General features: G+C 46.6%; 2 protein-coding genes across 5 annotated transcripts in view; one reads left to right on the top strand and one right to left on the bottom strand.

The window, feature by feature from the left end:
* LOC119465643 (protein FAM210B, mitochondrial-like) overlaps positions 1-10,942 on the bottom strand; it is a 30,138-nt gene extending 19,196 nt beyond the window's left edge. Inside the window, exons 1-2 of one of the 3 annotated variants that reach the window (XM_037726188.2) lie at positions 10,690-10,942; positions 4,515-4,599 (exon numbers count right to left, since the gene is read on the bottom strand). In XM_037726188.2, the coding sequence (XP_037582116.1) occupies positions 4,515-4,542 (28 nt within the window). In that variant the 5' untranslated portion in view covers positions 4,543-4,599; positions 10,690-10,942. Of the gene's footprint in view, positions 1-4,514; positions 4,656-10,478; positions 10,587-10,689 lie in introns of those variants that run through there. The other 2 variants (XM_049669467.1, XM_049669469.1) reach the window with 2 other exon arrangements.
* Positions 1,243-23,134, top strand: LOC119465611 (peptide methionine sulfoxide reductase). Of its 2 annotated transcripts, XM_049669459.1 has the most exons (5): positions 1,555-1,620; positions 12,461-12,556; positions 15,734-15,906; positions 19,730-19,984; positions 22,753-23,134. In XM_049669459.1, exons 2-5 carry the CDS (start codon positions 12,536-12,538, stop codon positions 22,976-22,978), a joined length of 675 nt encoding a protein of 224 aa, XP_049525416.1. In that variant the 5' UTR covers positions 1,555-1,620; positions 12,461-12,535; the 3' UTR covers positions 22,979-23,134. The 2 variants fall into 2 exon arrangements, with proteins under 2 accessions (XP_037582113.1, XP_049525416.1); XM_037726185.2 differs by lacking the exon at positions 12,461-12,556 and having other exon boundaries at positions 1,243-1,620.
* The last annotated feature ends 1,087 nt before the right edge of the window (positions 23,135-24,221 follow it).

The following is a 24,221-nucleotide window of genomic DNA, read 5'->3' as shown; positions in this document are numbered from 1 at the left end:
TCGCTCGTAGGCGCCGACGCGTCCAGCGCTAGTCACGCGAAATGTCGCGAAAGGGAAGGTATACTCCGAAAATGATCGCTCGAGAATACCTTCCCTACATGCGTAGTTAAGTTAAACCAAGTTAAGACCTACCAGCAACCAAGTTAATGCCTAGCAGTAGCAGCCAGTAAGACTTGAGGATCGACAGTTTCGCTGTGCCTAAGCTTTGCACGACCGAGTGCAAACTTGCCCGTTTTTTTTTCTTTTTTTTTTTGTGCAACGGCAGGCGAACTTTTAAACAGAAGAAACAAAGAGCTAAAAAAATTAATTGTGGCGCTGTTTCACGTCTCGAAACTGCATAGTGCAGTGTGCAGCTTCGAGACGTGAAACTCCACAATTTAATCTTTACTTTTGATAACTTTGGACTTTAATTACTTTTGACTACCTGTGGTTCTTCAAGATGGACAGTAATATAAGTACATGCGCGTTCTTGCATTTCGCCTCTATCGAAATGCGACCGCCGCGGCCGGGAATCGAACCCGCGTCCTCGTGATCAGCGGCTGAGCGCCATAGCCAGCTCAGCCACAGCGCGGCTAGAAGAAAACTTGAAGAGTTCGGAAGCGAACGAACACAATTAATTAATAAAAAAATCTTGGATACCTAAGCACTTATGAGTTGTGGATGCGAAATCATTGATGTCCAATTGAACGCCGCTGAGCGGTCTTTCGAATTATGAACTCCTCGCGGGCAAGCCAGCGCGTTTTATTTTGGCCTTACCGAGGCGCAGTTAGACCTCAGGCGAGAGCTTGCACGGCCAAGGAACGCGCGGACTCTGCTCCTACAGATGACAGACGCCGGCTTTTCCCCTCAATGGGCCATTTGAAGCTTTCGCATCAAAAAAAAAAAAAAAAAAAAAAAAAAAAAAAAAAACTGTGTTGGTGGGAAACACCCTGATTTGGCTGTATCGGTAATATGAACCGTGCAACTTGTCTTACAGATGTATACAGTCAGAAGTTTTGAAGTAGGATCACCATTCTTATATATATATATATATATATATATATATATATATATATATATATACACACTGTTATATTGATGTATACGCAGAGCCTGTCAGCTCATAGTCAAATCAGCACAAATATTGCCGGTTATACGGATGATGTAGGTCCCTAAAGAACCTGCTTCATCTTACGGTAAATTAGGAAAATTAACTTCCCAGCGTTCGCACATCCCCGTAGCCTGCTGTACGAAGTTATTGCCCGCGAACAACGTGCTGCTTGTGGATAGTTGGTCGCCGATCAGCCGCCAGTTGTTGTCTTCTTCCCGACCGGTAATAATGACGGCCACCGGCCCCATGCACTACGCAAGCGCAGAGTGGATCTTGACGAGCTCGAGACAAGGTCAAACGTCGTGGCGCTCGCGCGTGTCGTATACTGCCGGTGCGAAGAAACGCAGTGGTCGCGGAAGTCGCGGGGGCTGACAGAATCGCGAAGCGGCGACGCGCGTCGGCAGTTTCGCGGAGAGCCTGCACGCCGGAGGAGCGAGCAGCAGCCCATGGCACCGGTGGCAGCTTTGGTCACGGAGCTCTACATGAGCGCGTGCAAGTGGTACGACCGTATCGTCAACTTCAACACCACCGTGAGTTGCCATGCCGAGCAGCTCTACCTGAGCGCGTGGTACAGCCGATGGCGACGCTGCCTTCCGCTATAGCTGTCAGTCGTGGCTCACCCAATTGTCTGACCAGCATGCGCCATCTCTTTGGCTTTGAAGAGCTTTCTTGAGGGCGATGCACGCTGTTGGGTAGGGACATTGGATGATATGCGATCGTACAGGTTGGCGCACGCTTCCAGTGGCGTCGGAATCGCTTAGGCTCCAAGTACTGTCACATGATAGCATTTGTAGCAGGCGCTCTCTAGCTTTTGGTTTATTTTTTCTTACTGTCCGGTAGGATCAATACAATGACAGATGTATCGCATATCGACATCATTCACTGCGCACGGAATGCTGCTCAGATGTGTACGAGGATGGTCCGCACATACGTGCTCGAGCTTCCGGCGACAACGCGCGTTGCATACCCGCTCCTTCGGGCCTGCCATATCCGCTTTGGAGCGTTGTCTACGAAACGAAGAATAGTCTGATAAATACTCCCATCTGTTCAGACACGATTTATTGCAGTTTCACCAGTTTCAGTCTGCCAGATTTCTTGAGTCAACTATAGAGCTCAGAAAGAACCGCACCGTTCGGGTGACATATATTTCCTCTCGGTCATTGTCCGCGAGCGAGTTCCAAACTTTGTAATCGTGTGATGGCTCACCGCCGTATACGCTGCGTGCCCTGTGGTGTCATTGCAGATGCGCGTCGTACCAAATCCTCTTTCGTTATACTGCCTTGGCACTTAACCTGCCTCCGTGCCGACTGATCGAACTGAGTTCATTTTATTAAATAATTTCAGTTATGACGTTACTGCCGGTGTTATTCCTATGGCTGTATACCTCCTACGAGCGACGCTCGCTGCAGGCCACAAAATCATTTTCCGGCGACCTAAAAAAATATTGACCTCGCATATGTGGCCCATCCGTTACACCCAACTCAGTAGTAAAGTTTAATAATAGTCGAACCCGAAATCGCACGCGGATGACAAGCCAGACCTGGTTCCCGCAAAACCAACGACGCCAGTGGCTATTGCAAGGGCTGTAGCCAGGAAGGGGGGGGGGGGGCACAAAGCACGTGTCCCCCCCCCCCCCCCCATCTTTGAAATTTTTGTGTACCAGAATGCTGCTTGGCCCCTTTCCCACTCCCCCGTCACCGGTCAAATGCGTGCCCCCCACCCCCCGAAAAAAATTTCTGGCTACGCCACCGGCTATTACATATTATATAAGTCGTACGTTTCTCATGGTACTGCAAACGCTACTTGCTAGTGGCCTTCGGTTTAAAGAAATATTCGTCGCTAGCTAATGTATCGTTCGTTCAAAGTTCCACCACGTACTTCTCGGTGCGACCACCACATTTGCACACTAAATTTGCCCAAGCGGCGAAGCCGCGACGAACTTTGACTTTTGCGCCATTTACGTGCGTCAAAAAGATCGGCGGTCTGGTACACATTTGGTGAAACCGCACCCAGTAACGTCAGCGGAAACTCACGCAGTGCAGCCCCATTCATATAATACTTGTGCGATCTTTTTGACTGAACAGCGCGTATACGCTTAGGTGCATCAGAGTCGCCAAACGCCAACGCTATAGAATCGACAAGAAAACGAAGACAAACGTTGGCGTCCGGTACTAGTATGATATAAACAAGGAACGAGGAAAACTACTGCAACGATGCAGTTGTCGCATGTTTATTGGGAGTGCAGATGAAGGCACCTGTTCCGGGGCTTGTTTACGTTCTGCTTCGAGTACGACTCATTTTAATCAGACCCACGACCGTGAAAGACGGCTCGCCGCGCGCGCGCACACGACACACGAAATGCGTCGTTTCCTTTGCGCCGCGTGCTTTCGAATAAAGCGAGGCATTACGTATACCGCGCTGGCCCAATGCTTCATTTGTGAAGTAGCCGCGGTGTATGCATTTCGTGCTTAGCGCTTGGACTGCCCCTTGTTCCTGATTATCTTGAGTGCGCACCAGTAAAAAATTGCTCGGCTTTAAGAACGTGTCACACTTTCATTGCTGTTTTTCCCTCTAAAAGGACTGACCAATCAACACAGTGGTCTGCGCTTCTGTACGCATGCGCAAGTGTCTGTGCAGTGGGCTATGGGGAAAGCCCACTCCGGAGCAGGGCTCCGGATTAATTTTGTCCACCTGAGATTGTTTAAATGTGCACCCAAAGCGCGGTACGCGCGCGAGCTGCGTTGCGATGGAGGTCGAATACAAAAACGCGCCTCTGTCGCCTTAAAAAAGTTAATTAACGAATGTTTGTTCATTAGTCTTCTGAAGTTCACGTTATTAGCGGCAAAGTACGTCTGCCTCGCCTAGGAACTCGTCTGCAAGAATGTCATGTTCGCTGCGCTTATTACCTTTTTTATATATTAAAAAAAATCTGTATTGTATAATAAAAAAAGAAAACACTCTATATAGTACACACACAGCTGGTGCCGCGGTTTTTTTTTTTTTTTTTTTTTTTCTGTGTGCGGAGTGGTGACAGTTGCAACAATTTATGTGACAGCGGTCCATTATAACTTCGCCGGCTTGCCCAGTTCACTGCTCGATGTCTGCTATTTTCCTGCCATATAATGTCAGAAATATAAAGAATCAAGTTACATTGACTGTGGAAGTGATGCGTTCTTTGAAAGTCAGTTACATTAATGTTTTCCGAATACTTCTTTGAGCGCTACGGGCATTTTTTTGCGCTCTTGTTGCATACAATGTCACAAAAAAGTGCTACAGATTTTTTTTAATCAACATGCGTACTATGCGTGATTAACTATATGGTCTTGGGAAATTTTACAAAATCACCCAAGTTCCTAACAGTGCCAATATTCTATGCATATATAACTATATATACATTTTTTTTCGTCTCATAGTCACTTATTACCTGAACTCGATTCTGTGTGGGAGCCCATGGAGGGCGCCAAGGTGGAAAGTGCGCCGAGTCGCGATGCCAGAAATCTTCGTTGTCTCTGAAATAAACACGGAGATGAAGGTATGCTCGTTGAGTACAGTGTTCGCCAGAGCCCTGTAGCCGAGAAGAAAAAAATGTTGGTGTAGGGGCAGTAGGACAAATGAAGCTATCGAAATAAAGTCAAGGCGCGCTAGATACACAAGATGATCATATTTAAGTTTTCCGAAATTTTTAAATATCGCCTGTGGCAGATAGCATAATTTTTATCCTTGAGCTGGATTATTCGAAAAGTCGTACATTACTGCCACGAGAAATCGAAACACATATTCGACTAATTAACTTCTTAATTACTTTACGACACGTATTGCAATGCCGGCGTGTTTGCAAGACGTGTCCACTGGAAATGAATCTCCAGGATGACAGCAGTTTCGAGATATTATTTCCCAAAGTCTGGGACAAAATACATGGGCGTTCCAGTTATTTTCGTGCTTCAATGCATAAAAGATCGTTTTGTTAAAAAAGTAAGTGGAACCACAGTGCATTTTTACGGCTAGTTTGGTGGCACATATTTCTAAACTGGTGTCATTCTGGATTCTGGAAATTCAGTCCTAGTGGATACAGATTGCAACTCACTGGCTACAATTCGTAAATATCAATATGGGCCCTAAAGTAATTAATTGAGAAGTTAATCGGTGAATTATCTTGATTAGTTGAATATTTGTTTCAATTTCGTGTGCAAGTAATGCCCGCCTCTGAATAATCCAGTTCAAGGACTAGAAGTATGTTATCTGCAACAGGCAATTTTTTTTTTAATTCCGGAAAACTTAAAAAAAAAACACCACCCTGTATTGACAGATTCCAAAGCTGGTAGATGTAAACATGGGTTTCTTTTGAATAGATGAGTGCATGATTATTGCAGCGCACAGCCTGAGACTATGGACGAGTCGTCCTGCTTCCTTTACAAGGCTTGTCCACAGTCGTATAGTCTGCGCGCTTCAACAATTATCGGTGCAAGTTTCTTTCTCTCTCTCTCTCTCTTTCTTCGCTCTTTCTTCTCTCGAAAGGTTTGTGCATATATAGTTCGAGCCGGTGATGCTGGGCGCCGGTTACACTCCCAGCTTATGAGCAACAAACGCGCAGCCTCGGGATCAAAAGTTTGTGTACCACGGTGCCGATAAAAATAAATAAAGAAAGAAGCCAGGCAAACATATCCAGCTTTCATTAAAGACAGCATATATCTCTCCCAAAGCGCACAGCGCCAGAAACTGATTCTGCATTGCGGTGCCTATACATAAAAATTCAGGGCATACATTTCACAATTCCAGGCTCCATGCGTAGACCCCACCAAGAAATTCAGCTTTTTCGACATGCTCCTGGTTCACAAACTTTTCTTCAGCGCTCAGCTGTTAATAGCGTTCTCGTTGCCCTTGCACCAGCTCACCGAATCAGTCAAGCTATGGACCTTTTATGGCAAGGCGCGCTAGTACGCGTAATAGGCGTAACTAGTAGACCGGAGAAATGAAGTATCACCCGCCGCGGTGGCGTAGCGGCTTTGGTGTTGCGGTGCCTAAGCCCGAGGGCGCGTGATCAAATCCCGGCAGCGGCGCTGCCGAATTTCTATGGGGGCGAAATGCATAGACTTGTTGTAGTTATGAGCCTATTGCAAAGCCTTCCTTGCACGATTGCGAAGCTGGTGTCTTCTGGTTTGTGGTGACTCCCTATACGCACATCCCTCGCGGAAACCGAAACAATGGCCATTTCCCTCGTCTATTTTGATCTTGTACAAGAGCGACCACAAAATGCCACAGACAAGCGGCACTTTCGTTGTCTCGCAGCTCCACTCGGGCATAAGTCCTCTGCTTCCTCACTCACTGCACGCTGAAAGAGGGGGTAAGGTTGTCCCGCCTAACTTGAAACAGGTCAAGTTTGTTAAGTCCGCCACTGCGCGTGCGATGAGTGAGTCGCAAATAAAAGGAAATTCACGGCAAAACGGCCCTATATGAATTAACGATTGACGCTCCTGCAGCAGCCGCACAAGTTGCTTAACTCCCGTTCTCCTCTCGCGCGTCTGACGTCGTCACTGTGGACAGAGAGCGACCAATTAAAGCAGCCATATTTGTTGCCTGACATGTCTGAGAAACGGGGGGCGACAGCGACATTAGCAGTACGGACCACATCAGAGCCATCGAAGTGTGCAAAGTTCGACTGCCCTCACCGACCCGCCTCCGGCTGTTTTTGGGGGAGTTCAAACTGAACATACAGGCGACGATACCAACATTGCGTATGCACGTATTTTCACAAAAGGTTATGGCCAGACAAATAGCTGCAAAAATTCGAGATTCGCGTCGTCGTATCGTCAAGTGACTGGTGAAAGCTGACGTACTGTTATACTGACACATTCTTTATCAATCACGTGAAACGAATACCAACAGCTGCAGCTTGATTTTTTTTTTTTTTTCACGACGGGTATTGCGCGTTTACAACCATCCTCTCGTTTCGTAATGAGTCATTTTCCTCGTATGTGGTGCCTCCGCTGTGGCGGTTCCAGCAATGACGTGGGCGTATATGCGAGGAATGCATTGTGAGTGAAGCGAAACTTTTCCTGCGGGCAGCGCAAGCGAGGGTGGCGTGATCAGCTCTGGAAAACAATAATCGTATAGCAATTGAAGCGGCGTTATGCATCAAAGTAACGCAACATATGTCAGCACGCACGAAACACGGCAAACAAGTATTAGCATATACTCGTATATGCGCGGCCTGCCGCCGTGGTCGTTTTCCACTGAGCTATGGCCTCACGCGAAGAGGTTCTCGGTAGAGCTTTTCGCGATTATGCAGATAGATAGATAGATAGATAGATAGATAGATAGATAGATAGATAGATAGATAGATAGATAGATAGATAGATAGATAGATAGATAGATAGATAGATAGATAGATAGATAGATAGATAGATAGATAGATAGATAGATAGATAGATAGGATAGATAGATAGATAGATAGATAGATAGATAGATAGATAGACAGACAGACAGACAGACAGACAGAGACACACAAAACAGGTGCTGTTCTTCGGAGCTTATTTCGCTCGTCGGGTAACAAAAGGGATACCGACAATATTTACAATATTTACCGATTGATTTTTACGTCCGGTTGTCACAACGAGGCTAAAGACGCCGATGTGCGCTCCTGATAACTATACCTGGTGCTCACTACCGTGACCGAAATGATAACACACCGACACTTTTGCATTCCTTCCTAATCGGAATTGGACCACATCCTGGAACCGAACCCATCACTTCGTGCTCAGATGCAACGACGCGTGATAGCCACTGACGCGCGCGTGTGAATGAAAGTGAATTAACGAGAGGATGCACGTGCTTCCTAATAACAGCGCACGTATATGCCGAGTTAATTCACCACCAACTATATTAGATGCACATGCGTGACTTATATATAGCTTTGCGTCCCTTTGTCACCTACTCAGCATGTTTCCCACATCTGGGTGCGCGTGCATATCAATTACGTTGCGCGTAGATATAAGAGCACGGACACTATATAGTATACAGACGTCACTTCGTGAATGTACACGTTTCATGTGATTGCCACATTTCAATTAGCGCGTGCACCAAGCTAACACATTTCATTTATACTATAATGTCACGTGTACAGTGGTCCTGCATCACACGGCACTTTTTTTTCTTTTTTGTTATTATTTATTACCGCCGCAGCGCTGCATTTCGATGATGCATGGTGGAATGCGCAAAGGACCGTGTTTCTGTGATTTCTGTACACGATAAAGAATTTTATTCGGTCAAAATTATTCCGCAGCCCTCCAGTACGACATGTCTAAAATCTCGAGTGTATATGCAGCTTTATGCGATATGAAAACTCATTAGTTGCTGTGGCAACGTTTTGCAAGTGTCACACTGTTCTTATACGGAACACACCGCGTAGCAATCATGTAGGCTGAAGCATCTATATACGCCTGTACAAAGGCAGGTGCTCGTGTAGGCGCAATCAACCTGATAATTTGTGAGTAATATTTTTAGTAGCAGAATAATTGTTTATACACTTCAAAACTCTCTTCAGCGAACAGTGGCACATCACTTGACACTGAGCGATGATGCTGAAGCGCGTCGAGCGATAAAGATCGCCTCACATAAATTTAACTTTAAACAGCTTTAATTTAGAGACATGAGAACTAGTGTCAATTGCCGCAGATTTTTGTGAACACCCATGCTTGCGTCTTTCAAGAGTACATTTCTGTATAGCGTGCAGTTAATTTTTACTGACGTTTCTCTTTACCAAAGCGCTAGTTTCAGAAGAGTGGAACGATCTGAAAATTTTCACGCAGAGACATGTTCTTGTAGTATATATATTAAATTGAGTAACGCAGTACCTATATCACATTTACAGGACAAAGTTGGACTCTCACTTAAACGGAGCCGAACGGTCACTACAAAACTATTAAGAACAGTCATCGTTTGGTGAGAAATAGAGTAATGTTATCTCAGTTCCAAAAATTACCTTACCGTATTGTTGCTCACTGAGCCACAGAACGCACAAGCGACATCTACTGTACCTCCTTTCCAGATATTTTTGCAAATCCTCAGAGTTTCAAAATATTGCCGAACCATGCAAGGTGAACAGTGGTGAATGTATGCAATGGGCAAACAGCATATCAGAACGAATTCATTACGGACGTTTAGGCGTTGCGAAGAAAACGAAAGAGAGAGAGAGAGAGAGAGAGAGAAGAAAGCGCGCCTTACAGATAGATGTACTTATGATATCCTACAGGCTATGGAGCCGGCACTCAACACAGTTGTGTGCAGTCATGAAGAGCCCTTACAGGTTACACGTGCAGTGGTTTTGTAACATCGGTACTCATCTCAACTACACTGTAAATGCATTCCCTCACTGGCGTCAAATGTTGGGCTACACAAGTAATATATGCCTTTTGTCACCGAGCATACACACCACAAAAACACCTCAGTTGAAAATTGTCATTCTATATTCTCAATGGCGGTCTTCCTGGTTGCAACATCCTTTCTGATAATGTGTGGGGACAGAGTATAAATTGTAGTAGTGTGAATGAACGCGGTGACCCAGAGAACATGTTTAACACATTCGGACATCTGTGATAAAAGCGTTCATAACGCTTAAGTCCAACTATCAAGAGAGCCATTAATGGACAGTTCTTCGGATAGCCAACATAAGTTCGATGCGGATGGCCATTAGTGGCTGTCCTTCCGAGTTGCGAAAGGACATCGTGAATTGGCTTAGACAATCGTTCTAAGTGTCACCCGTATACCCCATTGAAATGTATGAGCTGTTTATCTTACCGCATGACGTCACAGCTCAAAGCGCGCGGGCCTTCTGTTATCTATAGAGGGCGTTTGTTTACCTCCATCGATATGCGAACGCTGAGGCGAGGCTATAAACTTGAGCTTCAGTGCGCAGCAGAAGAATGCATAGTGACCGTAACGTACAATAGGTTCGGGGTGATCTATGCCAGCGCCCCATGATGCGTTTCTGAAGAACCACGTGAAATTGAGATCATCGATCTTTCGACATAAATGCCACACTCCAGGTCTTCAAGCAAACTGCGAAACTCCTGTTTGTCGCTCTAATTTGCACTTATACGGCTAACTTTGCTTTCCCTTAACGGAAGAGGTTGGATACATGAAAACACACGTGCCTCAAGAAAGAGAGAGAGTAAAAAGGAAACAGAAACCGACAACCATTGCAAAAGCACTCCTCCTATAGACTTGGTCGATAATCTAGCTCTGTCAATGTCAACTGGGCACAAACACGTGAGTGTTCTGCTCAGTTGACCATGTTGCAGTCGGCGTCAGATAAGCACAAGCTTACTTCCGACGTCTATACAATTCTACGTTTCTTACTCCAGCTAGAAAACATGCGAAATAAAGCCGTTACGAACCTGCACTGTTCCTAACCTTACCTGCTAACCCTCTCAACGACGACATTTATGTCATTCGGTTGCTGCTAAACAGAGGCGGGTGAAAAGAAACTATGTTAGTTCTGTGCAACGTGGACTGACGCTGGAAGGCTCGTTATTAGCGTTCCCGCGCCGTATCCCGCCAGGTGGCTGTGCGCGAGAGACAGAGCTGCATGCATGTGTACGCACCTTCCGACCTTCTGCTCTCGAGCCGTCTGCATGCAGCTGTTTGTGCGAAGAGCGCGCCCGGCTGTTGTCAGCTTCTTGTCGGTTTTGTTTGGTGAAATGCACGCGCGCGGCTCTGTGCCGTACGCATGCATGGCGAACAAAAGAGGCGACGTTGCTGATCGGACCAATCTAATCGCGCCCCACCGCTCAGCGCGATCTCCACTTGCACCGATGAACCCGCAGAGAGATACACGCCGTCGCGAGGCCAAGCTGCGCTCGGCGCGAGCGTCAGCGGCAGAGTATCGCAGCTGCTCTGGCGTTTTGTTCTATCGTATAGATCGCCGAAACAATGCCTCTTCAGTCGTTACGAGTGATGACGCGCTGATAGCGCTCTTTAAATATGAAGTGGGAGAACGGCAATTGTCTGTCGCAGCACTAACGCGCGTTTTCTAAACTACTGTATACTTTCAAAATAGCTCGAAGCACTTACTATAGTTTTCTTTTTTTTTTTCCTTTTTTTTTCCTGCACCAAACGCTTAACTGTTAGCTGTGGCAGATAGCACAATTCTAACCCTTGGGCTAAATTACTCAACGAGGCGGCCATTACTTCTACGAAAAATAAAAATGCCTAGTTGAATAATTAACATAATTACACTAATTATTTTTAATTATTTACCTTACGGTCCGTATTTCAATCTACGAATTGTAGCTAGTGAGTTCGCAAGGCATATCCACTTGGAACGCCTCTCAAGCGCTGTAAGTCTATGGCGCTTATGGATTTTTAAATATCTTAATGGATGCTTGTGTAAAGCAACGTGGAGTCTGGATATTGGTAAACGTACATCAGGCATTCTGAAAGACATTCATACAAGCATGAGCTACAAATACCTAAAAATTACACTTCGTAAAAATTTACTCTGGAGGCTATAGAACGTTATACATACAGCTCTCACAGAACGAAAAAAAAAAAAAAATGACGCAGCACGAAACGCCCGCGAAAGCGCATATAGATATCCGGAAGGATAGTGTCTATCTTAAATGTCACACAGTGCACAAAGTTAAAAGTCGATTTTGGTTACAGAAATTTCTTTCGCGCACAAAAAGGACAAATAGTTTCTACGCCTTCTTCACATTCTAAATATAGGTCCCTGCGTTATCCAGAAGAAATGTGTAGGTATATACATATACACAACATCTTCGGCCAGATTGTGTCTACCGTGTGCCTATAAAATGGCGTTACCGTCTGCTGTAGTCCATGAAAATGAAACCACCGACTTAAATAACGCCTGCAATAACACGGCACACAAGACGGCATCATCCTGACTCACTAACACCCTAGAATGCTCGAACTGATACGCTTAAATTTTCTTTCTTTTTTTCCCTCGAACAATGTCTGACTGGAACGACAGTTTACAGACACAGTATGCACTAAAAATTGGATAAATTTGTACTTGCTTGTTCCTAATTTGTTCACTATTGTTTGTATGTATACTATTCCCCCTCTGCTTGGACCGAAAGGTATGCAGTATGTACTAAATAAATAAATAAATAAATGGAAAAATAAGTGTCAATTCTTCTTGTCCACGGTGCAGTTTGTCTTACTCAAATAAATGAGTACAATTTCTGAGGTAATTTCTGTAAAGTAGGCACTGACTTACCGGACAGCGTACAACGCGAAAGCACGAAAAAAAAAAAAAAAGGAAAGCTGCATTTTATTGGATTTTTTCTATAAGTACGCCTATACCGACCGCAAATATTTCACGAATGCTTACAACGATAAATTGCGTTTTAGTGCGCAGGTAACAAAACGGCGCCTTGTCACGGATGCAACAAGTGATCTGATCGGCGATTCATATGGTTCCACAGAATGGGGAGTGGATCAGGGGCAGTAAGTAATAGCGGCAAGCATTTATTGGACTCCTCAGTACCATCACTTTCAGCGTGTTTCGCTCTTTTTTTTTTAAATTACGATAGCAATTAAACACGCATTCGCGCCACCGCCGCCATGCCGATCCGTGTGCGACGGCGCATGCGCGGCCCGCGCGCAGTGCCTTAGAGGTCACGTGATCTGCTGCGGGTGCGAAGAGGATTGAGCATGCAATTAGGCTTGGCGAGGGCGACATGCAGCGAATCTGCATGTCTACCCGCGTTCCCAGTGGTCGATGTCACGTGATTTACTAAGTGTATATCTGAGGCTGGTCTGAAGTGCAACAAATGGTCAAAAGAGCGGCGGCAGGGAACGTTCGTTTTGATAGCATCGCGCGGGGCGCTCCTCATCACGCCAGCGTTCGACAACGGGTGTTTGTTGTAATCGAGTAAACTCGTTCATGTGTCACTGGTCGCGCGACACCACGGGCATTTAGTTTGTGAACGAATGTTTACTGCAATTTATAATATCCATATGAATAAAATTACTAGGCTTATACTTCATGTAATATTCTGATATTTCGCTGTCGCTGTCGCTGTCAGACCCGCCGTGGTTGCTTAGTGACAATTGTGTTGGGCTGCTAAGCTCGAGGTCGCGGGATCGAATCCCGGCCACGGCGTCCTCATTTCGATGGGAGCGAAAACACCCGTGTACTTAGAATTAGGTGCACGTTAAAGAACCCCAGGTCGTCCCAATTTCCCGGAGTCCCCCACTACGGCGTGCCACATAATCAGATCGTAGTTTTGGCACGTAAAACCCTATAATATAATTTTTTTGTCGCTGTCAGCTTGTCAATATGTCGCCCTGCGGGTGCGACATTTTTTTTTTTTATATAAACGTCCCTTTTTTGAGTTTTGCATCATAGCGCCAACTGCTTTTTATTATTAGGGAGCTTTAGAAATAGCGTCACAAAGCGGTTTTGCGCCCCAAAAGCCTAGACTCCTTTGTATACCTTTTACGTTCGCTTTGATAGCATATCCTAACTTTGAACACGTCCCCCCCCCCCCCCCCCCCTACCCCTTGGCAACGCCCCTGCTTCCGAACATGTTTCAACGCATGTTTTGTGCATTGCCAATCCAAGCGTTGAAGGTGACGTTGTCTAAGCTAGCCTCCCTCTCTCTCTTTCATTTTAGAGGGTAGTAATCTATACAGAAACGATGACAAGGGCGAACCGAAATCGCCGGAAAATACTCTCTCTACAACCGGATCTGCACCGAAACTCGATACGGTGACTGGGAAAATTGCAGAACAGAAAGAAAGAAACAGGGCAGCGCGCGCGTAAGGCTGTTTTATCTACGAGCGCGCTCATTCGCTTTTTTCAACTCGTCAATTGTTCACAGTCGAAGCCCAAAACTATGTCTTGGCGAAGATCGCCCACCGCTGCGTTTTCGCCGGTGTTTGAACGTGCTGAACCTGTGCTGCACGAGGTCTGTGTACGATATCTCACACTCACAGAATTCCTGCTTGAAAATTTTGAAGTGGTCGAAATTCAGCAGACGTTCTTTTTTCTTCAGCTTGTCGATGTCACTGCACGACCTCAATATTAATTAATTTAGCGACTGAATTCCTATGATGCAAGCGTGAGGCCATTCACACCAACAGAAAGAGAATGGCGTGACGCGCGCATGACTCCTTTTAACAGCTCCATGACCTTGACCTTCACCCCTTGACAGTCCTGAGACGTCCGCGACAGAGCACACAGTAAAATTCTGGGCAAGCGCCCGCCCTTGGCTGGCAGCATGTTTATCACTAGTCTCGGCAAATTGCATGGGAAATATGCCGTTATAGCCACAACACGGTGTAGTGCTCGTTGTACAGGTTCCACTCTTTGTCCGATGCAAGATGAAATGGTGAATGGTTAGGACCAAAAACCGCAAACATAGCCTAGCCTGCCTTTACCTATTGTTGTTGGTTTTTCCTATCAACTGCGCCGCACGTAATAGTCCAAGGCCAACCCCGCCTCTGGAAATCCTCTGGACAGGGCGCTGCGATGCCATAACCTCAGGAAATGCTCCCCTATTCACCAATATCATCATCATAATCATCATCATCATCAGCCTATATTTATGTCCACTGCAGGACGAAGGCCTCTCCATGCGATCTCCAATTACCCCTGTCTTGCGCTAGCTCATTCCAACTTGCGCCTGCAAATTTCCTAACTTCATCACCCCACCTAGTTTTCTGCCGTCCTCGACTGCGCTTCCATTCTCTTGGTATCCATTATGTAACTCTAATGGTCCATCCATCCTACGCATTACATGGCCTGCCAAGCTCAATTTCTTCCCGCTTAATGTCAACTAGAATATCGGCTATCCCCATTTGCTCTCTGATCCACACCGCTCGCTTCCTGTCTCTTAATGTTAGGCCTAACATTTGCCGTTCCATCGCTCTTTGTGCGGTCTTTAACTTGTGCTCGAGCTTCTTCGTTAACCTCCAAGTTTCTGCCCCATATTTTAGCACCGGTAGAATGCAATGGTTTTTCTTTTCAACGACAGTGGTAATCTCTCAGGATTTCGCTATGCCTGCCGTATATGCACTCCAACCCAATTTTATTCTTCTGTAAATTTTCTTCTCATGATCAGGGTCTGCTGTGAGTAACCGACCTAGATAAACGTACTCCTCTGCAGACTCTAGAGGCTGCACCACCAATTCCCAATATATGGTGGTGACTGCACCACCACCATTCACCAATATACAGCCGCTTATATCCTCCCTCCAACACCACATTTATGTCAGTGAAAGTGTGAGAGATGGCTGGCTCACGCGCACGTTACCACATTTTTTTTTTTTTTTTTTTTTAGATATGCATGCCCACAAATCTTGTTGCGTTCAGAGCTTGCTCACAGATGACACGTCCTCTGTTTATGCATCTTTACACTCCGGTTTAGCTGCTTTCCTTCAGCTCTGAAGTCACCCAAGGAATTACGACACTTGAGCGCTGTACCCCGGCTCAAAGTAAAAGCCAGCTCACAACTGAATTGCAGTGAAATATATGGGATGTCCGCGCAGGGATTCTTGTGGTCCTTAAAAGTTGGCGAGTGCGGCTTTATAAATTCAATGAACGCTTCGTCCAGAGTTGCACGTTGGACCTGTGTTGGTCCTCTTTTGCGCCTTGATTGCGATGGTCCATTGCCGCAGATCCAGCCATCCACAAGACCCCTGTACGAGCCAGACGTTCCCTTCGAAAAGGCCACTTTCGGCATGGGTTGCTTCTGGAAATCCGAGTCCTTGTACGGTTGCGCCAAGGGAGTGCTGCGGACCACCGCTGGCTTCGCCGGAGGCACCAAGAAAGATCCCACATATCGCTCGCTGTAAGTGGACTGATGCCTGTCTTCGCTGTGGGATGCCACACGCGGGCTGAGAATAAACTCCAGGTAGCATGCCTGCGCCAGGAGGAGCCTCGATTTACCACCGTTGCCCATTGTACGAACTGGAGCGGCAGAATGATTGCAGGAAACCTTTTGCGCTTGAAGATGTTGTAGCACAAAAGGGATCCTGGGTAGACAATTAAGATATATATATAGCTAAACAGCGGCAGGCGATGAATTTGCGATAGCTTGTATAATACAATTGGCCCGGGTGTATTGTTATTCAAGTTTTCTTTTCACTTCTAGTAGGTCCCCTGGTTGTCAACCAGATAATCTCTAAATGAATGCATTCATCACTGCAACATCAATTCTTTCTCTGCGAGTAACCGTTTTTCTCATGCATGGTTACCTCATTTTCGATATATCCGGGAGCTCCTTCTAGAAGGAAGAGTGAACATACTTGTTTATTGGTCGGGACATGCGTATGCTAACTTCGCGTTTTTGGTGAAGCTCACTGGAGAGTTTCGCTGGCCATTTAGATGAATTTCTCCAGGTGGCACATGAGAGAGAGATAGCAGTGCGACTGTGGCACTCCTGTTCCGGGCCAGCGCAACGCGCAGGCTCTTCTTATCTGTATACATTTGCGGAATAGCCAATAGCGTTAGTATACCGTTAGCAGTACTTACGGCTGTCCTATACTTCCTTGGGTGATGATTACGCGTTCGCAGCTACATACATGTGATAAGCTGCCTATTTTTCTGCGAAACTTCGGCTCGCTGCGCTATACCGCCCAAGTGATCTACACGGCTTCTGCTACTGTGATCAGAACTGTGCTTCACTGTTGTATGCTAAAATGCAGGAGTCCCCCGGAAGATGAGGACGACGGGTAAGTGTTCACGTATACCTTCCGATTCCAGCTTCCAACCATAATCAACTGCAATCAATCATACCGAGATAATATTTATGCATATGACTTCGGCTGAAAAATACGGGCGGTCACTGGGTAAAAATATATACTATATGGGGACACCAAACACCTTGTTGAAATGTACGTCAAGGGAAGTTTTCTTGAATCATGTAAGTTAAATGCAAAGAAAGCTTCGCTTTAATACATCGTTCGGTTCAATACCCCGGGCCACGAAAGGCGTATCGAATGACCTGGTTCCGTATTCACAGATGTTCTATTGCGTAAGCGCGTCCGAGATTGGCTACGGCAGTAATTTTAGTACAAACCGCATGCAAGCGATCTTGCGCGCGACAGCGGCAAGCGACGCTATATGGAGATGGCTGTCGCGTTCGCTCGTCGCCTACAAGTCGTACCGCATGCGAGCGACGACTTTGAGCGACGTCTCCCCGGTGTTAATGCCGGTAGGAGGGCAGCAAATAAGCGCCGAAACTGGCGTGACGCGTGCTTTATTAATTTAAGTTGATGTGTTTTACTGTACATAGCAGCATTAATATTTCTAAATGTCTTGCACTATATAGTTCTTATTTTTGCACATATCAAAATTAAGTTGTTTGCTCGTTCCGTGCGACAATCGATAGTACTTGATTGATGTTAGTACATCCTGTTCCGGCTTCGCGCTATTGGCTAGTCGCTCATAGCACTTTCGGGCGACGAGCGACGAATTCCCAGAAACGAGCGACCGAGCGACAAGAACGAGCCGTCTGTTCGCGCGACGGCCTGTTTCTTCGCTCGAAGCCATCGCTCGTCGCCGTCGCGCACAAAATCGCTCTCATGCGGTTTGGGCTTTTCTTATCACGCCGATCGTCAGGACGGACGGGCGCCCGTACGCCAGTGAGGAAACACTCTTACGCATGCGGGCTCTGCAGCGTATACGCCAACGACTAAGCTATAGTAACATAATTACAGTACTCTGTTTTCACTGCATTTTGCTCGAGCCAAAATGCTGCCATCCACGCCATCGATTAAACCACGAGCTCAGAAATGAGCAGCGTGCAGTATAACCGCCCTGACCACCAAGATGTGAAAAGCAAACGTTTTCTTCGAGGCACTTTAGATTCAGCCTTTTATTTTATTGCAACAACAATTATATGGACACTCCAGGCGCATTTCTGCCATCGCCGTCGTAGTGAGGCTCCGCATAAAGTCCAAAGGCGATAAACTCGTCGCCGCGCGACCTATGCTGTACGTGCGAGTGAAAGCGTGCGAAGGTGAGCCGGCGATCGCGGCTCAATCTCGCGCACGCAAGAGAGGGAAGCGGGAAGGAAGCGCGCCGTCTTCCAGTCCTGCGCAACGCTCCGGAGGGAAGTTAGGGAGGGGGGCGCGTTTCACTTCGAGCGGACCGAGGGGCCGCAAGGGTCCGGGGGAAGGAGGGGGGGGGGGGGGCGGCGTTCTACTAGGGACCATAGTTCTACGCAGCGCGCGCCCTCCCGGCCGCTGTATCACGACATCCATCTGCGGCGGGGACAGAGTCTGCCTTGCGCTGTGTTTTCGTTAGTTCGCGTTGATGCGAGCGTCAATTCGCTCGCTACTACTGCCGCGCTTACTCACTGCAGCGTTTTGACAGCGAGTTTCCGCGGTCATCGAGTGAGATGCGTTCATGTTTGCTTGTGCGCGCGTGCCACCATGCTTGTTCATTTAGTTAGTACGCCTATGTTTTCAAGTTTATATACGGCCGATGAAACTATCATTACTTCGTATAGCTGTCCACTAATTTGCTATCGCAATCGATGCTTCGTCTTTCGGGCGAAACCGCCTTTTTGTTTTCCTCTCTGTTTCAGTCCGCGCTATAATAGATAAAACGAGCTATACGAAAAAAAGTCTCCGCCGACCTAATTTGTTATAGAACGCTAAACAAACAATTATATCGGCGTCCAAGAGGCTTGTTCTCTTTTATCGCGTAATATTGTGCGTGTGGTCTCTCACAACCGCGGAAAAGAGTGCAAATGAAAAAGAGCAGTAGATTCAGCTTTCGGCTATAGCAAAGCTCCCGAATCGCATGCCACGTACGCCTTCAAAGCGCTTGCTCCTTTTTCGTGCTCCTTGTAGTAAAAGTATTTACGAGCCCTCGATCATTACGTTCTACAGTGCTTTAATTACATCTGCCGTGTACTAGTCGCAGTCAGAAAGGCAGACGATAATCTTTCACTGGGAAGTTCACTGAAGGCGCTGCCATTGAACCAAAGTTCAATGCCAGCACCTTCGATCCCTACCCGCAGAAAGATTCCTATCTCGATTACAATACGTGTCAGGCAATGGGATATATACTGTGCACAGTTGTAATGTTGCTGCTCGCGCCGCGGTAACTCAATGGCAATGTCGTTCTGCTGCTTGAGCACGGGTTCGCGGGTTCAATACCGCTGGCGCGGCGGCCGCATTCCAATGGAATACAAAACCGATCATGTACCGTGATTCGGGTGCACTTAAAGGAACCCCAGGTGGTCAACTTTTATCCGGAGCCCCCGAGTACGGCGTCACTCATAACCCTAGTATGCAGTTTTGGGATGTTAAACCCCATAATTTAATTTTAAAGAAAAAAAAATGACGCCTGAAAGTCGGTTGTGGTTACCTAATTTTAATCTGTTTGGTTACGCTTTTCGGCTTAAACTCGGAGTACTTCTGTTTCGAAAACACGTACAGTCGACCACAAACGCTTACAGACCACGGGATATCAGAATCATGGAACGGTAGCCAGTAAAACCGTACATCGATGTTGTTCGCATATACTATAATATAGAGGCTGCATGCGTTGTGAGACAGCGGAGATATTCAGCTTTTTCTCAGATCCCGTGGTCCGTGAAAATTTGTGGCTGCGTGTAAGCTGTCGAACGTGCTCTGCATGTGCTTGTGTGTCGTTTGCAGGTCCGACTACACAGAGGTGGTGCGCATTGAGTTCAATCCCAAGGAGACCAGCTTCAAGGAGCTGCTCAAGCTCTTCTGGCCGAACCACGATCCGACCCGCGAACACATCAGCAGGGAGTACATGTCCATCATCTTCTGCGATAGCGACGCCCAGGAGAACGAGGCAAAGCGGTCGCTGGAGGAGATCCGAAAGAACTACCGCGCACCCGTGGTCACCAAGATCCTCAAACTGGAGCAGTACCACCTGGCTGAAATGTGAGCTTCATTAGGAAATTGTTAAGTCCGCTACCGTGCTTTGACTGGTACTGAAGGAACTGCTCGGATATTCCGTGTGTTGTGTCGTGCAGTGTCTTAAGTAATATACGACGTTAGGATGGATAGTTGGGCGTGTTGGTTAAGCAAGATCTGAAGTGAAGGCGGTAAAACGACGATGGACGAAGAGAGAACACACATACAGGGCGTCAAACACGTAGCTGTCATACCTTACATACACCGCATGTCGCATAATTTGAAATAGATTGCCAAGCGAGCTAACGTAAATGTCGTGTTTTTTGCCCCGTGCAAGCTTTCTAAGCTCTGCAGAATTACCAACCCTTTATTTCCGCAAGGCACCGGCCTGTGTCACAAAACACGATAACAAATACGTAGACTGTCAGGCAGGAGTCGTTTATGAGAATCCTTTAGATTGTGGTAGAAAGTACGTGGGCCAAACTGAGCAATGCCTGAATGACAGGCTGAGGCAACATAATAACAAAGTTAACATGGGAAGGGATGGACACCTGGCAATTCATTGTAGAGATTGCAAATGTAAACCAGACTTCTACGCCTGCGCTGTGGTTGCCAGAAGCCGTGACAAATGGGTTCGATTAATAATTGAGGCCAAAAGGACTATTGAGGCAGGTGGTAAGTGCGTAAGTGTTGCATCAATATCACTATCGCGCAAAGAACCGCTTCGCGAATGCGCACTGAGAAACTGTGATGGCGCTCCCTGTATAAAATAGTGGCGTTCTTTCTGATTAAACATTGTTGGAAGTTGGCGCCCTGTGTGTGCGTTCTCTCTTCGTCCATCGTCGATTTCGTACCTTCACTTCAGATCAGTCTTAAGTAAGCATCGTTCATTGGGTATTTTACAGGAAAAGTTGTTTTAGCAACTATATATATATATATATATATATATATATATATATATATATATATATTGTGAGCGCATTTTGCGCATATCGTCGTCGTCATCTGTACATACGACTCATCATCTTGTGTGAGCGCTATTTGTGCATATCGTCGTCTTCATTTGTACATACGACTCATCATCATCTTTTGTCTCGTGCGGTGCTTCGTCTCTGACTCGGGCGGCTGCTCAGAAATAAAGGCATCGCATCGGCCGACGTCTCACAAGTGGTGGAGAGTGCTTTCGATTCCCACGTCCTCTTACTTTCCCGATTCCCCTGGAGCTCCGATCCGGTCGTCGTTTGCTCTCGCCTACCACGGTGATGGCAGAAACCAACCCGTCCACCAGTGCTGCTACCACCTCTGCTCAGCTATATATATATATATATATATATATATATATATATATATATATATATATATATATATCGCATTAGTTCTATAACAAGTAAGCCCAGCTACCCTGAAGCGGTCATCGGTCAAAATTAATCCGGAGCCCTCTAATACGGCGTGCCTCATAATCAGAACTGGTTTTGGCACGTAAAACCCCAGAAAGAAGACGAAAGACGAAAGAAGCCACCTCGAGGCACCAGACGATGCTTTTTCGAGAGAGAGAAGCTGTCTTTTGGAGACATTTGGATAACAGGCGGCCTTTCCCGGGGAAAAAGAAAGTAGTAACAAGTTGCTTTCTCTTTTCCTCCTATCGAATAGAATTTAGCTTTCTATTTATTCTCGGGGGTTTTCTTGTTTGTAAATGCCCGAAATCTAACAAGAATGGTTTCATAAAAAATGGTTGTAAAGAAAGCAAGCTAAGCAACCTTTATTTAGATCGCGAGTACGCATCAGCTTATATGTGAAATTGGACAACACTGCTAAAATTTCCGCCTGTAATAACGCCCCTTTTATCAGACGTACGTGATGCGCCACACACTAAACTTTTTAAAAGTTTGGAAGCCGTAATTAACTTAGACCGAGTGCGCTGCGGCGGCGAAATGGTAGAGCGTCCGCCTCGTCTGCGAAAGGTGTTGGGTTCGAATCCTGGTGCTGCCGGAAACTCACCTGCTTCTTTTTTTTTTTTTTTTTTTTTCTAATGGGTAGCGATGTACCACGACCTGGCACTCGGTTGCCTATATGGGTTCTCATCTCGAAAATGGGGCCCTATAGAGATATGCGAAAGCCTCTGGGCGCGCCCCTTCTCCCACCACAGCTTTGGTGAAACAGTCGAGCATCCTGCCGCTGCTGTGGGAGGCAGACGAGTGCTGCCGCCCGGTACATATACCGGTGAACTATAGGTACAAGCGCGCTCCCAGCCAGGCGCTCGGCGACTACAGGAGTTCCAGACGCTCGAAAGGATACCCACCTATTATTGTGAAGTTGGCGGCACGGGACCGCCAGACTCCTTTCACTATACAAACCGCGGTTCCCATTCACATTTGAATGTCGACCATGTTCACATTCAGATGGCGTCAAACTTGTGCGCCATGCACTCACTCCGGTGCGATAACGCAAGGGGTGTGCTCCCGTCACTCCATTGCAAAGACAAAAGCTGTGCCGGGATAATGTAACGATTGTATTCCTATTCCTTTTTCGGCCTTCCGTCTATATGGTCCGAGCCACTCCAGGCCTACGTTATCCCCGGGATCGGCCGGTCGTAAATCGTGAGAAGTAGATGATACAAAATTAGTGAAATCGAGCGACCCGCAATACGCGCGCGGCTTTACACCTCCGTCGAAATCTTCCTCCTACCCATTGGGGCGTGAGCCGAATTTGCGTCTTTTCGGACACTAAAGCGTATGCCTCACAACGGGGTCAGCAGCGAGATCGGTGCAGTGTGGTCGTTTAATTGTATTCTGCAGGCACCACCAGAAGTACCGGCTACAGCGACAAACCGCACTGTACAAGAGCCTAATCCAGTCCGGCATGAGGGACGTGACCACGAGCCACGTGGCGACGCGACTCAACGGCTACGTGGCCGGCTTCGGCACCATGGCCGCCTTCGATGCTGAATGCGACCGGCTGGGCCTCTCCGCCGACCAGGCCAACGCCGTTCGTGCTCTGATTCGCAAGGGCAGAGCTCGCTGAGCACCCTGCGAGGCCGCCTTCCCTCCAGCTGTTACTGTACAAGGCCCGAAAGCGGAGCTCTGCTGGCCACGAGACGTCCTTACTCTCGATAGCTAAAAGGTTAAGATCTGTCGACCATGTCCAAGGATTCTCAAATAAATCGCCCCCAAGCAGACATATAAAATATATAAATTTCGCAACACACACACACACACACACACACACACACACACACACACACACACACACACACACACACACACACACACACACACACACACACACACACACACACATATATATATATATATATATATATATATATATATATATATATATATGTCAATTAGGAGTGTACGCTCACTGAACCCATATCATGAAAGAAATGCTCACACATTTGTTGTTAAATGTGTGAGCATTTCTTTCATAATATACAGGGTGTTCAAAATTAAGCTTTACGGCATTTTTACTTCTGGCATGTTTACTTCTTCTGGGGTTTTACGTGCCAAAACCAGTTCTGATTATGAGGCACGCCGTAGTGGAGGGCTCCGGATTAATTTTGAACGCCTGGGGTTCTTTAACATGCACTACAACGCAAGCACACGGGTGTTTCTGCATTTCGCCTCCATCGAAATGCGGCCGCCGCGGCCGGGATTCGATCCCGCGACCTCGTGTTCTTACGGCATTTTTAAAAATTGCCTGTGGGTTATTCGAAGAGGCGGACATTAGTAGCACGAGAAATCGAAACACATATTCAACTAATTAACAAAATTTGTCTAATGAACTTATTCGTTAATTACATTACGGCACATAGTGCAATTTACGAATTGTAGCCCGTGAGCTTGCAAGACGCATCAAATGAATTTCCAGGATGACACCGTTTTCGAGATATTATTTCCCAAAGTGTGGGACGAAATACATGGGTGTTCCAATTACTTTTGTGCTTCAATGTATAAAACAGCATTTTGGTAAAAAGTAAGTGGAACAACAGTGCATTTTTACGGCGAGTTTGATTACGTATATCTCCAAACTGGTGTCATTCTGGAAATTCATTCCAAGTGGATGCCGCCTGACAAGCTCACCGGCTACAATTCGTAAATGTCAATATGTGTCGTAAAGTAATTTACTAAGAAGTTAATTAGTGAATTTTTGTTAATTTTAGTTGAATATGCATAGGCGCCGACTACGGGGGGCTCCGGCTGGCTCGAGCCCCCTCCGGAGTTTACCGGGGGGGCTCTGCGCAGCGTCCATCAAGTGTTACGAC

This window comes from Dermacentor silvarum, chromosome 1 (assembly GCF_013339745.2).
Source record: "Dermacentor silvarum isolate Dsil-2018 chromosome 1, BIME_Dsil_1.4, whole genome shotgun sequence".
NCBI classification, from domain to species: Eukaryota; Metazoa; Arthropoda; class Arachnida; order Ixodida; family Ixodidae; genus Dermacentor; species Dermacentor silvarum.
Note: the sequence above shows the minus strand (reverse complement) of the source record. Positions and strands in the feature narration are given on the sequence as shown.

Excerpts from the sequence above, each read along its gene's own strand:
- LOC119465611 (XM_037726185.2), top strand. The coding sequence starts at position 1,537 with ATGGCACCGGTGGCAGCTTTGGTCACGGAGCTCTACATGAGCGCGTGC. Across the intron at positions 15,907-19,729 it reads GATCCCACATATCGCTCGCT|GTCCGACTACACAGAGGTGG; the intron begins GTAAGTGGACTG and ends TGTCGTTTGCAG. Across the intron at positions 19,985-22,752 it reads CAGTACCACCTGGCTGAAAT|GCACCACCAGAAGTACCGGC; the intron begins GTGAGCTTCATT and ends TGTATTCTGCAG.